This window comes from Chrysemys picta, chromosome 2 (assembly GCF_011386835.1).
Source record: "Chrysemys picta bellii isolate R12L10 chromosome 2, ASM1138683v2, whole genome shotgun sequence".
In the NCBI taxonomy this organism is placed as follows: Eukaryota; Metazoa; Chordata; order Testudines; family Emydidae; genus Chrysemys; species Chrysemys picta.
In genome coordinates, this window is record NC_088792.1 from 207,412,932 (window position 1) to 207,429,554 (window position 16,623).

At 40.2% G+C, this 16,623-nt stretch overlaps 1 protein-coding gene across 5 annotated transcripts in view; it reads left to right on the plus strand.

The window, feature by feature from the left end:
- Window positions 1-16,623, plus strand: part of MYOM1 (myomesin 1) — a 98,974-nt gene that overhangs the window by 42,539 nt on the left and 39,812 nt on the right. For 3 of the 5 annotated variants that reach the window (XM_065585322.1, XM_065585323.1, XM_065585324.1), the window contains 7 exons: window positions 2,171-2,370; window positions 4,443-4,499; window positions 5,008-5,132; window positions 8,352-8,535; window positions 9,207-9,381; window positions 11,476-11,597; window positions 14,774-14,970. In XM_065585322.1, coding sequence (XP_065441394.1) covers window positions 2,171-2,370; window positions 4,443-4,499; window positions 5,008-5,132; window positions 8,352-8,535; window positions 9,207-9,381; window positions 11,476-11,597; window positions 14,774-14,970 — 1,060 coding nt within the window. Of the gene's footprint in view, window positions 1-2,170; window positions 2,371-4,442; window positions 4,500-5,007; window positions 5,133-8,351; window positions 8,536-9,206; window positions 9,382-11,475; window positions 11,598-12,575; window positions 12,903-14,773; window positions 14,971-16,623 lie in introns of all 5 variants that reach the window. The other 2 variants (XM_065585321.1, XM_065585320.1) reach the window with 1 other exon arrangement.

Here is a 16,623-nt window from a genome sequence, read left to right on the forward strand (position 1 = left end):
ACCCTCTTGCTTGTCAATCCATAGAAGATGTTAATAATCTACTTTTAGCTCTGTACTTTGTTTAGATCTTACAAATGCAAATATTCATCACTATTCTTAAACCCCTCCTCAAGACTTATTTCTGCCTTGGTGCCTATAGTAAATTGTCAACAGATAATGGCCAGGCATGTGGTCAGTAGGGCTTACTGAGATCACTACTTCTTTTGTTTGTTTATATCATTTTAATAAATTGACTCAAAACCTGCTTATTGTGTATGTAACCACCTGTTCCCATTATTGTTACCTTCACCCTCATTTCTACACTCATTTGTTACATCGTGTCATAAATTAGACTGTGAACAATTTGGGGTAGGGACTCTCTCTCTCTTTGTTTGTGCAGTGCTGAGCACATTTGGTTTTAATTCTTTATATTATAATAGTACCTACAGGCACCAACAAGTTCAGGGCCCCATTCGCTATATGAACATATAACAAGAGACAGTCACTGCTGCCAAAGAACCTACAATCTAAGATGCGCAAGACAGATAAAGGGTGGAAAAGGGTCCAGTGATTAGGCGACTTGGGACTCAGGAGAGACTGGTTCAAGTCCCTGCGCCACCCTAGACTTCCTACGTGACCTTGGGCAAGTCACTCTCCCTCTGCCTTAGCTGTAAAAGGGGGATGATTGTACTTCCTTTCTTCAGGGAGTGTTCTGATGATAAATACATTAAAGAGTGTGAGGTGCTCAGCTACTACAGGATGTGCTACAATTAAATACCTAAGGTAGCTAGATTGTCCCTGTTTTACAGGTAGGGAACAGAAGCACCAGGGGGCAAATTTTCAAAGGTATTTAAGTGCCTAAAGATGCTGACTTTTGATAAGGCCACTTGGTGCCTAGCCCCCAAGTGACTTGCCCAAGATTACAGAGGCTGTAGTAGAGACAGGAATTAAACCCACATTTCCTGAGTCCCAGCCCAACACCTTGGCCACAAGACTATCATGTTGCAATCCTGATTGGGACCTTTGGGTGCTACTGTAATACAAACAATAATACCTGTCAAAAAGCAAAGGCTTTCTTATGGGTTCAGAGAACTATTTAGGCAGAGTAATAGTTACCCAAGCAGTTATTTCAGAAGCAACAAAAATGTTAATGGAGCTGCTAGTTTATCTTCTTATTTATCATGTTCCTAGAAACTGGGAGGCCATTGAAGATAGATCTTTGTCTTGTTATATATCATGAGTGCAGATGGGCTGGCTAGAGCAGTGACACATAAGACAAAATGAACCTGCAGTGCTGGGTTTCTAATAAGATAAATTGGCTTTTCCATAACTGATTCCCCACAAAGAAAAAGAGCTTCCTTCAGCCCATAGTTCAAGCATGAGAGAAGTGCAGAGTTTCTTTTAGCTTTAATGTGCATAGGAAGAAACAAATTAATTAGACCACCAGCCTGGTCTCCTAAAAACCTCAGCCTCTCCTGAACACCTTCCCTGCTGCGAGTTACATTTCTCTTCCCCAGAGACTCAGGTTATTGCTGCCTGGTAGGCTCACCAGCATTTTGCCATGGAACTACTGCTGGACAACCAAGCCTTGCTGATGCACTGCTTGCAGTCACTGCCTCCCTTGATAATCCTGGCAGCATTCAATGTGCTATCATGTCTGACTATATGCTAGAGGGTTTTTTTACCCTATCCCATCTAGGGGCTGTGTGGGGTCTATCCACCTTGTCACAGAACACACAGCATATGTTTTTATGTCCCATGAAGCCAATTATATTTGCTGGATGTTCAGCAGAGGATGTAAATTTTCAGTGCAAAGGCAGAGGAGTTCATTTCCTATAAACAGGAAGGGGAGTTGTGTGTTTCATTTCCCATGATGAATTTGAAACTCTCATTGAACATCCTGAGGCACACTTTAAAGCATTCAATCAGTGAATAGTGTTAAGTTTCTTTTTCACTACCTCAGGAAAGAAGCAATGCAGCTGCAGAGGATTTAGTGCCAGCATTCACATAAGGTATTTGAACCCTTAGCGTTTTGTGAGGCTGTTTTTATGTTGGCAATATGTGAAGCTGTTAGGCAGGCTGGTAGGATCAACAATGTACATGAACAGCTGTTTGGAGTATTAGGGGTGTATGCTCGGAGTTCTCTTTCTCTTTCCATCTTCAGTACTACTTGAAATGTTTGTTTTTTCAGATGTGAGGTTGGCACCACTCACTGGTCCCAATGCAATGAGACTCCGGTGAAGTTTGCTCGTTTCCCTGTCACGGGTTTGATAGAAGGTCGCTCCTATATATTCCGAGTCCGGGCGGTGAATAAAGCTGGAATAAGCATACCATCACGGGTTTCTGAGCCTGTGGCGGCTCTGGATCCTGCTGACAGAGCTAGGCTTAGAAGTAAGAGTTTTTCAATATATTCCCTAAGACAGTTGTTCTCAACTAGGGGTACGCATACCGCTGGGGGTATGCAGAGGTCTTCTATGGGGTACAACTCATCTAGATATCTGCCTAGTTTTACAACAGGCTACATAAAAAGCACTAGCGAAGTCAATACAAACTAAAATTTCATATAGACAACTACTTGTTTATATTGCTCTATATACTATACATTGAAATGCAAGTACAATATTTATATTCCAAATGAGAAAGTAAGCAATTTCTCAGTAATAGTGCATTGTGACACTTTCAAATTTTTATATCTGATTTTGTAACCAAGTAGTTTTTAAGTGAGGTGAAACGTGGGGTACACAAGACAAATCAGATTCCTAAAAAGGGTACATTAGTCTGGAAAGGTTGAGAGCCACTGCTCTAAGAGGCTTAAGAAATTTGACTCCTGCAAGAATCTATGCACATTTGTTTTGTAAGACCTCAAAGTTTCCACAAGAGGGAGCAATGCAAAAACAAAATATCATCTTTTGTAAACTTGGATTTGCCAAGAAAAACCCCCAAACTTGAAGGCTGAATCTTCTCATCAAAGCTTGTCTTTTGTTATCTGAAATACAAAGCTGTGTACTTACAGGAAATTGAAAAAAAGGAGCAGAGCAGTTTCCTGGAAAGTGCTGCTTTTGTTTTATTAGCAGATTCCATGAATAGTCCCTTGCTGTGTAGCAGGTAAGGGAGCCTAATTCTATCAAAGCCATGGAGTAACACCTGCATAAAACTGGAGTAGGCCAGTGGAGAATCAAGCTCAAACTCTTTATCCTGAAAGTTAATGTTTTGTGAGTCACACTCCTTATCCTGTGGACTGCCAGTTTTGCTCTTTCAATGACAAAAAGGCCTTCCAAGCGCTGATGGTAGATTTTTATTTAAATGTTTATTTTTACTTCCAAGTATCCATCCCATGCCGAAACACAAGCCTAAAGTCCAGGTCTTCCCATTCTATTCTGAAGTTTTTGTCATTAAAACAAGTCAGGGTGAGGGAAATACTGTACTGAACCCTGTCCTGAGTTGTTCAAATGGCATGCAGAGCCACAGGAGTGATGCCACAGGGATCGCCAGCCAGCGCTGTAGTCAGATAACCAAAATACCCCACTTGAAATGAAAAAAAAGGAAATGTTAGAGAAAGGCTCAGGCTGTAAAGGCCCAGGAAAGTTAATCACCACCTTGCTCAGAGCAACCTGGGACTTGGGAGGCATTGTTCTATTGTTTTCTTGTTGTGGAGAGTGGAAAGGCAAGACTTGGAATGAGTGAGGGGAGCTTGTCCATGAGAAGGAAGCCTGATCTACATAGCATACTTCCATCCTCCTTGTTATCTCTCCCCTTCCTTACCTCCATGCTGCCCCTTGCTTAGTCTATCTTACTCCTGGATGATCTTCTCTTCAATCCCCTTCTTTTCTTCCCTCCCTTCTACCTTTCATGGCCCTGCAGCAATTCAGAAAAGTAACTCAGCAGATCTGACTTTCATCTGTGAGGAGATCCGCTACTCCAAGGTGAAAGTGCATTGAACAGGTTAATAGTCTAACAGGCAGAACAATGCACTGGACTGGCAGTGAGAAAATCTGGGAGGCTTTCCCAGTTCCTGGGTCAATCTAATAACCATTGCAGGATTTCTGCCACTTAGAATAAAATGTCTTCAGCCAGTCCATCTGCTGGATAATGGACTCAAGCTTTCAATCTGGCCTTCTGTTAATGTAGTCCAATTTCATTATTGAAACCCTTCTTGGTACAAATAAAGGAGGCTTACAGTGCTGCTAATGGGCTGCAGCGCACTACCAAATGTGTCCAGGATTTCTTAAATACTGTGTGTATAGTTTTTGTTGTTGTTGTTTTTAAACTGACATTTGAATAATAACTCTAAAATCATTTTTTAAAACTTTTGTCCAGAACATTCAGTATCTTAGATGGAGATTACATAAATCTCATGTCATTCCAACCATTTGCTTTGAATAGTAAATGAGTTACTTTTTCATTATTTTCAAAACAGTTTCTGATCTGTCTCACTCTCATAATAACTCTACTCTCTATTTCAGGTCACCCTTCTGCTCCCTGGACAGGACAGATTATTGTCACTGAGGAAGAACCTGCAGGTAAACACGTACCTTCTCTTAAAAAGGTCTGACCTGGCGCTGATTGAAGTCGATGGAAAGACTCCCACTGACTTCAATGGGCTTTGGATCAGACCCAAAGTCCTTTACAGTTAAAATCTCTGTAGCCTAAAATACCTCTGAGGTTAGCTGTCATGGTTTATGTTATTCAGGTCCAAATAAATAAACATGAAAACAATTTATGCAAATTCAGAAACAGTATTTAGATATTTTTAACTCTGCTATTTTTTAAAGAAATCACACTTCAAAACAGTGAGGTCCGCATGAGATACTTGATTTATGCTTTCATCAGGATAATGATTCAGAAATTCAAATAAGTCAGTGCACATTTTGAGGAATTTTAAAATCACTCAGCTTTGAAATTATCCGACCTGACAGAAATAAGTCTATAGATGTTTTCTCAGGAGCACCTGGGGCAGGGCTAGGGACTCGGCTAACATAGCTACCTGATTCAAACCTAAACTTCCTTCTCTTCTGTCCGGTTCTACAGAGGGTGTTGTTCCCGGCCCGCCATCAGATCTCCATGTTATTGAAGCCACCAAGAACTATGTTGTGCTCAGCTGGAAACCCCCTGGAGAACGGGGTCATGAGGGTGTCATGTACTTTGTGGAAAAGGTAAAATTGCGGCATCAAAGTAAAGTGAAGTGTCATCTTCTTAAAAGTTTGCTCTGCCCTCTTGTCTAATCTTCCCAAGCTACTGTACCCTTTATACTGAGACCTTCGGACTATTGTCTTTTCCATATTCAAAGAGCATAACATGTGCACTCAGTCTAGATGACTTTTACTGTTGATTAAGGAAAACCACAGAGAAAAAAAGAACAAAGATAAAATATCCACGAAAGTGAAAGCAGAGTGTGCCTCTCACTTGAACTACATCATGGGCCCACCTCCTAGCAGATAGGCAGATGGACTTTCTACATAAGGGTGCAGTACAGGGAAAGCAGAATCCTACAGATACCTCACCTGTGTAAATAAGGCTAGTCTTGTGGGAGGTCTGGGTTCACACTGTGGCTGGAGATGTTCCTCCAGAGAGCCATTTGGCTTCAACTCTTCTTTTCCTCCTTCATCTGTATTCTCACATTCATCCTCTATAGTAACATTTTCATTGGCTGATAACAAGCACAACACATTTCTTTTCCAGTCATACACAATCATCTGTCTTAATTTTAGTGCCCTCTCTTTTCTGAATCTTTATGTTGTACCTGCTGGCCAATGTAATTCTTAATTTTCTCCCCTTTTAGCTCTTCCAGGTCTGTTACTGCTCCCCCAAATCCTCCTGACAATGCTTGTTTTTTCCCTCTTTGTTCCCTACTGGTCTAGGTGTAAAATCATGAGAGACATACTTTGTGGGTTCTCTACTTTGTGAATCTGGTAAATCAAATCTAATTAGCAAAGTACATTTAAAGAATGATGAATTTTCTGTACAGCGGACTGTGGTATACATGACAGAAGAATATCTGCAACACAGCGTGACAGGGTTCTCCCTCCATTTTTTACCTTCATGCCCTTTTAAGTGTCTGCACAAGAAAGTGTTTTGCTAGCCCATTGAATGCTGGGTGACAGGCCGCAGATGTGATGTGTGCTACTAACGTTTTCCTGAGGAATATTTGAAATTCCTCAAACAAATTGAGGACCATTTAGGTGACCCACATGGAGTGAACATATTCTTTATTTTCTCAATAATATTGGTAGCAGAAGTGTTCATCATATGCAATACTTCTGGCCACCTGGAACAAGCATCAGCCACAAATTCAATGCACTTGCTTTCCCCCCACCCTCCACTCCTGAAAAATCAAGGCCAGATTGTGGCTGATCATGACCTAGTACATAAGGGAAGGGAGAAAGTGCAAGGAACCACCTCTACTTTGCAGCCCCTCACAGCAGCCTCCAACAATCACATTCTCTGGATTTAGAAGAGAGCAGGGACTGCACATTGCTAGTGCATTCTGTGCTGCAGTCCACCCTCAAAGGATGCTCTGGAGTGGCCAGGGAGCTCCAAGAAGCACTGTGGTGATGTTACTGCTTTGCCCCTCTGATGGTACTGGAGACCTTTCTGTGAAAGATGCTTCTTTTCCCCTCCTGAAAATTCTAGAGCCAGAGCAAGGATTGGAGCACTGATCCCAGGATATGATGCAGACTTGGTCCTAGCAATGGCAGTGCTTCCTACACACAAAGGATTCTAGGATGTATCAGCTATGACATAGTGAAAACAGGAAGCCTCTAGAAATAGGTAACTACAGACCAGTACCCAGGAAACTACAGACCAGTTAGTTTAACTTCTGTGCCAGGGAAGATAATGGAGCAAGTAATTAAGGAAATCATCTGCTAACACTTGGAAGGTGGTAAGGTGATAGGGAACAGCCAGCATGGATTTGTGAAGAACAAATCATGTCAAACCAATCTGATAGCTTTCTTTGATAGGATAACGAGCCTTGTGGATAAGGGTGAAGCTGTGGATGTGGTATACCTAGACTTTAGTAAGGCATTTGATACAGTCTCGCATGATATTCTTATCGATAAACTAGGCAAATACAATTTAGATGGGGCTACTATAAGGTGGGTGCATAACTGGCTGGATAACCGTACTCAGAGAGTTGTTATTAATGGTTCCCAATCCTGCTGGAAAGGCATAACGAGTGGGGTACCGCAGGGGTCTGTTTTGGGACCGGCGCTGTTCAATATCTTCATCAACGACTTAGATATTGGCATAGAAAGTACGCTTATTAAGTTTGCGGATGATACCAAACTGGGAGGGATTGCAACTGCTTTGGAGGACAGGGTCATCATTCAAAATGATCTGGACAAATTGGAGAAATGGGCTGAGGTAAACAGGATGAAGTTTAACAAAGACAAATGCAAAGTGCTCCACTTAGGAAGGAAAAATCAGTTTCACACATACAGAATGGGAAGAGACTGTCTAGGAAGGAGTACGGCAGAAAGGGATCTAGGGGTTATAGTGGACCACAAGCTAAATATGAGTCGACAGTGTGATGCTGTTGCAAAAAAAGCAAACATGATTCTGGGATGTATTAACAGGTGTGTTGTGAGCAAGACACGAGAAGTCATTCTTCCGCTCTACTCTGCTCTGGTTAGGCCTCAGCTGGAGTATTGTGTCCAGTTCTGGGCACCGCATTTTAAAAAAGATGTGGAGAAATTGGAAAGGGTCCAGAGAAGAGCAACAAGAATGATTAAAGGTCTTGAGAACATGACCTATGAAGGAAGGCTGAAAGAATTGGGTTTGTTTAGTTTGGAAAAGAGAAGACTGAGAGGGGACATGATAGCAATTTTCAGGTATTTAAAAGGGTGTCATAAGGAGGAGGGAGAAAACTTGTTCACCTTAGCCTCTAAGGATAGAATCAGAAGCAATGGGTTTAAACTGCAGCAAGGGAGGTCTAGGTTGGACATTAGGAAAAAGTTCCTAACTGTCAGGGTGGTTAAACACTGGAATAAATTGCCTAGGGAGGTTGTGGAATCTCCATCTCTTGAGATATTTAAGAGTAGGTTAGATAAATGTCTATCAGGGATGGTCTAGATGGTATTTGGTCCTGCCATGCGGGCAGGGGACTGGACTCGATGACCTCTCGAGGTCCCTTCCAGTCCTAGAATCTATGAATCTATGAATCTATGAATAGGTGATCACTTGGAGAACTCATGAGGTGGAAAGTCTATTTACACATTCTGAGGCCTGGTCAAGAAGAAGAATGTGGCTCCCCATCTTCCATAATAGCTGTGGGGTTGGCAGTCAGATGGAACTTCTTGGCAGTCTAGATTGTCTACTAAGTTCTGTGCATTGAATAGCTCTGTCCTAATGGCTCTTTCTTGTTTTGAATGCAGTGTACTGCAGGCACAGAGAACTGGCAGAGAGTGAACACTGAGATCCCTGTAAAGTCTCCTCGCTTTGCTGTTTTTGACTTGGCTGAAGGGAAATCTTACCGTTTCCGTGTTCGCTGTTGTAATTCAGCTGGCATTGGTGAGCCCTCAGAAGCAACTGAAGCTACTGTGGTGGGTGACAAACTTGGTAAGTGTATAGTCAGACATATTATCCCATGTCTGTGGCTACCCTTTAAGAGCATCGGGTAGTTATTTTGTTTGAAGCAGACACATGGATGCTCCATAATTGACACAACTGTGAATGATAGACAGTGATTTGTTCTTTATTTCATTGTTCATTGTGACTTGAATTGTGGATCCTTTAGTATATATTGAGGTGGCAGATGCTAATCAAGGACATCAAAGACTTCAAATAATCATGCAAATAACTGGAAACACCACAAATAATAATAAAAAAAATGGGCAATTTTTTTGGATAAAAAATGTTTTATTTCATTTGAAAATTTTCACAGAAAAGAATTTCCAAATTTGACCAGCCCTAATTGTTTTTATTTTATCAAATTATGCAATCTAAACCAAAACTAAATCTTATACTTCTAAAGTTGATACAAGGACTTCTTGTGGAGGAAAATCCAAGATAGTAGCCATAATAGAGTAACATTGGCTACTTTAGAAGTTGAGGGCTGAATTCTACTCAGAGTTACACTAGTGTAAATTTGGAGTATAGAAACTCAGATGAAGTCATTGGAGTTGCTTGGATTCACACTTTCATAATCAAGAGCAGAATGTGATCCTTATTTTGATGTTGGTAAATTTTACCCTTATTGGTCACTAATTTATTTTTGTTTGTCCCCACAGATATTCCCAAAGTCCCAGGCCGTATTATACCAACCAGGAATACAGATACCTCAGTGGTTGTCACTTGGACAGAATCTAAAGATGCCAAGGAGTTGGTTGGGTACTACGTAGAAGCAAGCATAGCTGGATCTGGCCATTGGGAACCAAGCAATAACAATCCAGTGAAAGGCACAAGGTAGTGGTCATAAAAACATGGAAGGCAGGTTTGCTGGTCCCTAAGCATGGCAAGTTTGTTTGCTGCTTTACATACTTTATGGCTATAACAATAATAGTATAACTAGTATAGTGGTAGCAAACTAAGGTCTGAATCAAGATTGGGGCCACATTTCACTAGGTGCTATACAAACATATATTAAATCATGGTCTCTGACCCCAAGAAACTTACAAGCTAATTTGAATTCAGAGGCAACAAATAAGTGTAACAAACAAACAAAAAGGGGAAGTGGCAGCAAGCAAGGAAAGAACAAGAGTAACAAATAGGTTAGCTATTGTACAATAGTACAAAATAGTAAGATAATGAATGAGTGAGCTTGCAAACTTAGAAAACTAGATTGCATGGTGTTTGGGAGCAAAGCTTTCCATTTTGAAGGGCAATGGTAAATAATTCTAGAACTGTATAACTAATATGACACCAGCAAATGTGGCTGCTTTCCCTCCAACTGCCCTTCCTGTCACTGCTATTTCACTTTCATCATCAAAGAGACTCATGAGCACATTAGAAAATTCCATGCTACATTGCAAATGTACTAATTATTTGCATACAGAACTTACATCCTTTATTCATACTAAATTCATTCTGTCAGTCAATGAAGTTACTCCAGATTTACACCTTCATAAATTAAACCAAAATTTGTCCTAATAGGAATTTTGCCTGAGTAAATTTTACACTGCTGTAAATCCAGAGAAATTCCATTGAATTCAAGGGAGTTATTGAATATTTATGTTGTAATGGAAAGCCAGGTCTGGCTTATTATGACTTATTATAGTAACTGATTAATATTGCTAACATTACAATCATTAGCCACCATGATAGAGAATTATTATTTATTTGTATAACTAGCGTGCTTAGGTTCCAGTCAGCATTGAGGGGCTTTTGTTGTATTGAGGACTTTACAAACACAGAGTAAAAGATGGTCCCTGCCATGAAACGCTTACAACCATTACTATTTATTATGCGATAGTGTAATGAAGATGTTGCCTGGGCAAAAATGTACATCAACCTTCTGTCCACTATTGACTCCCCTATTTAAATGTTAAGGAGGTTACTGTGTGATGTTTAGAAGCAAGAAATTGAAGTTGAAATTCTGATATCTTTTTTTTTCTGCTCTTATTCTCTATAGTTACTGTAACTTTCATGGTTATTGTAATTTTTCAAGTATGGTTGAAGACAAATTATAGCAGAAACTCATACTAACCACATAACTTTACACCTAGCATTATAAGCATGGCACTGAAGCAGACAGGTCTAGGTCTTGCAAGTCTTTGTGATGTACCCGTTGGAAAGTACAAGCGTGAGCAGAGGCTACATGTGGGTGCAATTAGGTCTGTGTATTCCTCTGCACTGAGCAGAAGGAAGCTACCCCCTGACACAGCAACTCCCATACTCTCATGAGCTCAGGGAAAAAAGTGGTAGGTGTTGGAGAATGGGCATGTCTCAGGAGACAGGAGTGTGATCCTTGTTATGCAAATGAGGTGCTTAGCTGTGCCCTCCGGTCTTTGACCTTTCTCCTGCTACTAGGCAGAAGTAATTGATTGCTTACTGAGAAGTGCTCCTTATCCTGCCCATCACATTATAACTTGTACTTATCCCTGCCACTAGCTATACTTGGGCTGTGCAAGATCAATCTTATAGGGGGTTAATATGGCAATTAAATGAATATTTCATTTTTAAAAGGAGCAATAATCATTAACTTCTTCACAAAAATCAACATGCTCATTTTATTTTTCCATATTTCACCTCTGTTTGCACACTTCCATAAGCCTTGCTTTTATCAGACAGAACCCTTAAATTAGCATAAGAACTGCTCACATACAGATCGGGTTGACAGTCATTTCCAGACATTATTACTGAAACAAACCTATTTGCTTCCTTGAGATAAAATTTCATATTAGCCTTCCTGCTGATATCCAAATCTCCTTTGTATGTTGTCTCACTGCAGTACAGCTACTACAGGGGTGAAATCCTGGCCTCACTCAGGTCAATGGCAAACTCCCATTCACTACAGCGGGGTAAGGGTTTTCTAAGTGTTCCTTTACTGTTTTGCTTTAGATTCATTTGCCATGGACTCCTCACTGGTGAGAACTACATTTTCCGAGTCAGAGCTGTTAATGCAGCTGGACTCAGTGAATATTCACACGAATCAGAGGCTATTGAAGTCAAAGCAGCCATTGGTAAGCTATGTTCCATTGCCATGGTCAATAGTAAACAAAAAATTGAATGATTCCAGAAAGTTTTTTTCAGCAATTATTTGTAACTAATTATATTGTTTTACAGTATTGTCCACAGATAATGATTTTCCTGTTGGTCATATCATGTGTAATGCTTCACAGCCATACTTTTACAGTCACTCAGTCACTGCGCACTTGTAGATTGTTCATCTTCACCATCCAGGCTTCCTCAGATGTTATTCATGAATCACTGTATGAAAACGCTGTTAAGTTCACGTCATAGTTACGCTGGAAAATGGAATGCCAGTCTAATTTCATATTGATATAAATCACCTCTAATACACATCATCCTGCATAAAGTCAGTTCCTAAATCTAAGGGCTTGATTTATTTTCATACCTGAACCTACTAATAATGCTGTCGTTCTCTTCTGTAAACCTCCTAAAACCCTGTGCATCCTCCATACTGTTGATGAGCTTTTTCTGTTTTGCCTGAACTAACATAAGGAGACTAATGAACTCACTGAACCAGAATAAATTGTATGTTTTCAACATTCTAACACTATTTGTATCGAACTGACATACCTCCCAACCTCAGAAGACAAGTGTGGCAGAAGAAAGAGGCACTTCTAAAGATGAGCTGAAACGATCATAGATATGGGTAAAAGGATCTAATCTTAAAAGAAGTGTGGCAAGTGACAATCACTTTACTTCTATTAGCTTTCCAGATTATTGAATGTCAAATCTGTGCTGTAAAATATACACCATTAAAAAAAGAGTTACTTGTAGTGAGAAGGTTGGGAGGTACTATATGCTTTTCACATTTCTCGTGAGTCGAAGCATATCGTAATGTCAGCAAAAATCATGTTTGTTCATGTCCTGCCTATGTTGTTCTTTGTGATCATTTCTTCATTCTGTTGAATAAATGAAGAAAAAGGAATGATGTCTAATTCAAAATGTCTGTTATTTTCTGGCAATTGCAGGGGGAGGATTGCTTCATGGTGTGTGTCCTGAACTGAGTGGTAAAGCTGGTGGACTAACAGACTACACTACCTCCTGGGAAGGCATGCATGAGTCCTCCCAGCCTATTTTTGACACAGATGCTTTGCTAAAATGCAATGCTAAATTTAACAGACACATGCTACCCAGTAGCTCTGATAAGCTGGGGAGTACAGGAGTCAGTGAAGTAAGAGAAACGGTTAAGAATGTTCCTACACCTTCACCACAGAAGGGAGCTGCTAAGCAGGCAAGTAAGACTCAACCTGGGGACCCTTTGGCATTGGAGAAAATGAAAGAGAAGAAAGATATAGGTGAGAGCTAATAAACAGATTTCACCATTTCAGCACATTCATCTCAGACAATGTTCATCGCTTATCATCCAAGTCACAATGGACATTCTCACCAATGATGCATCTTTCATCAGATCCATTTACATACTCAGCTTTTCATTAAGGGTCATTATGCATGGAATGGTATGGGGGGACCATTTCCCATACAGTGTGTCTGTTGACAGCAAAACATTTAAAATCATTTACTAATTTAATAGCTTGCTTTACTTTACTTTATATATTACAGTTATGTATCCAAAAATACCATGACTTCTAAATCACTTTGGTGGTATTTCTGGGGATAGCAACAAAGCTTGTAATGCATAGTCAGAGGGATTTTTAACACCTGCCAGCAATTCATTCTCTATAAGGAGTCTTGATATTCAGACTTTAGGTTATATACAAAGGAAACAAAATCTCGTGAGTTAATTGTTACATCATAGTGAGCAGAAACACCTCTGCTGTTATCAGATATATTGAGTTCCTTTCTGGATTTATGCTTAGACTTCTTCTTATACTTTAAGGCATAGTGCCAGTGAATATTATATATTGTATTTGTTAGTTGACAGTAATACTTTAATGGAGAAAACCCATCAAGTTTGTAAGTGCACATACAGCAGTTATATGCAATCGACACTTTAGCATCCACCATACTTAAGGACACTGGGCTAGATCTTCAGCTGGTATAAACCGGTTACTTCAGTAGAGCTATGCTGACACCAGCTGATATAGTCTGTTAAACAGGACAATAAGAAAACAGGGGGAATTACTGTAATATGTACACAATTAGACTTTTCTTATACATCTTCCAGCAATACATGCCCATCATGGTATCTGAGCACCTGTCTAAATGTATACCTACATACAGTTGAGTACACTTCAGCAACAGTTTCCTGCTTAAATGTAGTCAATTATTGATAGAGTTATCCTTGATTTCAAAGGCAATACTGTTTTTTCTCCGGGTTTCCTTTACTAATTAAAATAAAGTTTTTGCTGACTGGATGATGAGTTATTCTGAAAGAACATTCAGCAAATGAGGTCGTTCAAAATTCTATCTGAGCTACATCCAAAGTGAGACAAGGAGTTCCTAAGTATTGCCAACAGCTGATCAGTGGTAAATACTCTGTGTACAAATATTCCACCGGTATGCATATAGGATATATTGTAAGAAAGTGGATGCAGTTGCAGGACTGAAGTTTCATGCTTTCTATGTTGGTTTAAAAAAAAATTGTGCTCCAGATATTTTTGAAGTAAGCTCCAGAAACAGCCTCTTCCATTTCTGATCAGACAGCTGTGCTATGACTGTGCTTTCCTTCAGTAAGGTAAGTTTACCCAAAGGGTGCAATGATATCATTATAACATTCAGAGACCAAAAATGAGGAAATAGGTGGTGTTGCATTACCTCTTTTCTCATCATGGTACTGTGGGGTAAAAAAAGGAACTAAAGAAAAAATTGAGTGCGGGAAAAAGTTTGGTTTCAGCAAAAGAAAACAAATCATTGCATCTCCAAAATTTTGCAAGTCTGCTATGGTGTTAGTTTTAGTTTCTGTTCTTTCACTGTACTGAAAATGAAACCTGTTCACTTATATGAGAGCTGCAGTTGCGACACATACTTTCACCGTGTATCAGCTTGTTTCTCAAATATCAAACACTGCTGTATAGCTAATGCTTATGTAGCTTAGTTTTTTATTGGCTCATGGTGGCCTTCATCCTGCATTCCTTACAACAGCAAAATTTCCATTGACTACAAATGGAATTTTTCCTGACAAAGAAGTACAAGATGAGAAAGCCAAATGCTCATTTGACTAGTAGAATGATTACTGCTTATTCATATGATGTTCATGTTGACACAGCTGCCCCATCTCCACCTTATGACATCACTGTACTTGAAAGTGTTCGTGACTCAATGGTGCTAGGATGGAAACAGCCCAAAATCATTGGCGGAGCTGAAATTACTGGCTACTATGTGAACTATCGTGAAGTGATTGATGGAGTTCCTGGAAAATGGAACGAGGCCAACATTAAACCAGTTAGTGAGAGGGCCTACAGGGTAAGAGGTTAATTTTCATATTGCTGAGCATGCATCAGAAATATATATGTAACAAGACAGATTAGGAAAAACAGCTTCTAATTCATTGTTTCCAGTGGATTGGGATGTTTATGTCAGAGATACTCTATAGCAAACAAATGCTAGTCTAATATTTGCTTGGTTTGCTCATTCTTTAATGCCAGAGATATAATAAGAGCTATGCTGTCCTTTTTTTGAAGTATTTTGGGTTTCTTGATAGAATGGTGTTATATAAGTGAAAAAGTATTATTACTCTATTAAATGTGACTCAGAAACCGGTCTACAATTTAATAGAGGGTATTCAGCTTTTAAAAAGGTGTGTCATGTCCTAGATGGTTAATATGTTGCTCACAATGATTTGTGATGCTATATCAGGTATGTATTAGAATGAAAAGTAAAACAACTTATTCTTCTAGTCCTTTGCTTCTTGTCAGTGTTTATTTCTAAAGCACGATAAGAGTCACCAGTTAACACTTCTTGGATGCAGAGGGTTTGTATATAAATGTTTAGTGTCATACCCTGCCCTCTGCTTTGTGGGTGGGAGTAGAGTAGGGTAAGCTTTTTCCTATGGCTATGTCTACACTACACAGCTTTTAGCGACATGGCTGTGTCACTAAAAGTCACGCCATGTCGCCACTGTTTGTCGGCTCTCCTGCCGACAAAAAACTTCCACCCCCAATGAGTGGCATTTGCATTGTTGGCAGGTAGGGTGACCAGATGTCCCGATTTTATAGGGACAGTCCCAATTTTGGGGGGATTTTCCTATATATGCACCTATTACCTCCCACCCCCTGTCCTGATTTTTTTACATTTGCTATCTGGTCACCCTATTGGCAGGAGAGCGCTCCTGACGACAACACGCTGGTCACACTGGTGCTTGTCGAAGCAGAACTTTTGTCTTTCGGGGGAGGGGAGTTAACACCTGTGAAAGACAAAAGTTTTGTCATTCAATTACCAGTGTAGACATACCCTAAATGTGTGAGTACAAATTATCTGCATTCAGTAAGGCTGTGTCTACACTGCCATTTTCAGTGCTAAAAGTTTAGTCATTCAGGGGTGTGAAAAAACACCCCACTGAGCAACAAAAATTTTAGCACTGAAAAGCGCCAGTATAGACAGCGCTCCCGGTGATAAAGCTACCATCCCTTGTTGTTTTCTATTGCCGGGAGAGCTCTCCCACGGCGATAAAGTGTTACTACACTGCTCACGTCACGCCACAACCGTACTGTAACGTGGGCAGTGTAGACATACACCTCTACCTCAATATAACGCTGTCCTCGGGAGCCAAAAAAAATCTTACCAAGTTATAGGTGAAACCGCGTTATATTGAACTTGCTTTGCTCTGCCAGAGTGCGCAGACCCGCTCCCCCCGGAGCACTGCTTTACCGCGTTATATCAGAATTCGTGTTATATTGGGTCGCGTTATATCGGGGTAGAGGTGTACCCTGAATGTAACATCAATCTACAAACTTATCTCTTGAACGAGCTACAAACTATCTTTCAGTCTGGCACCCATCACCATAGTATCTAAGAACTCATGTCACCAATAGAAGCTACACATGCCCAGCATCTTTGAAAATGAGGCCATTAGCACTTAATAGAGTATGAGGGAGTTGAGCCACTCCTGTGCTGACT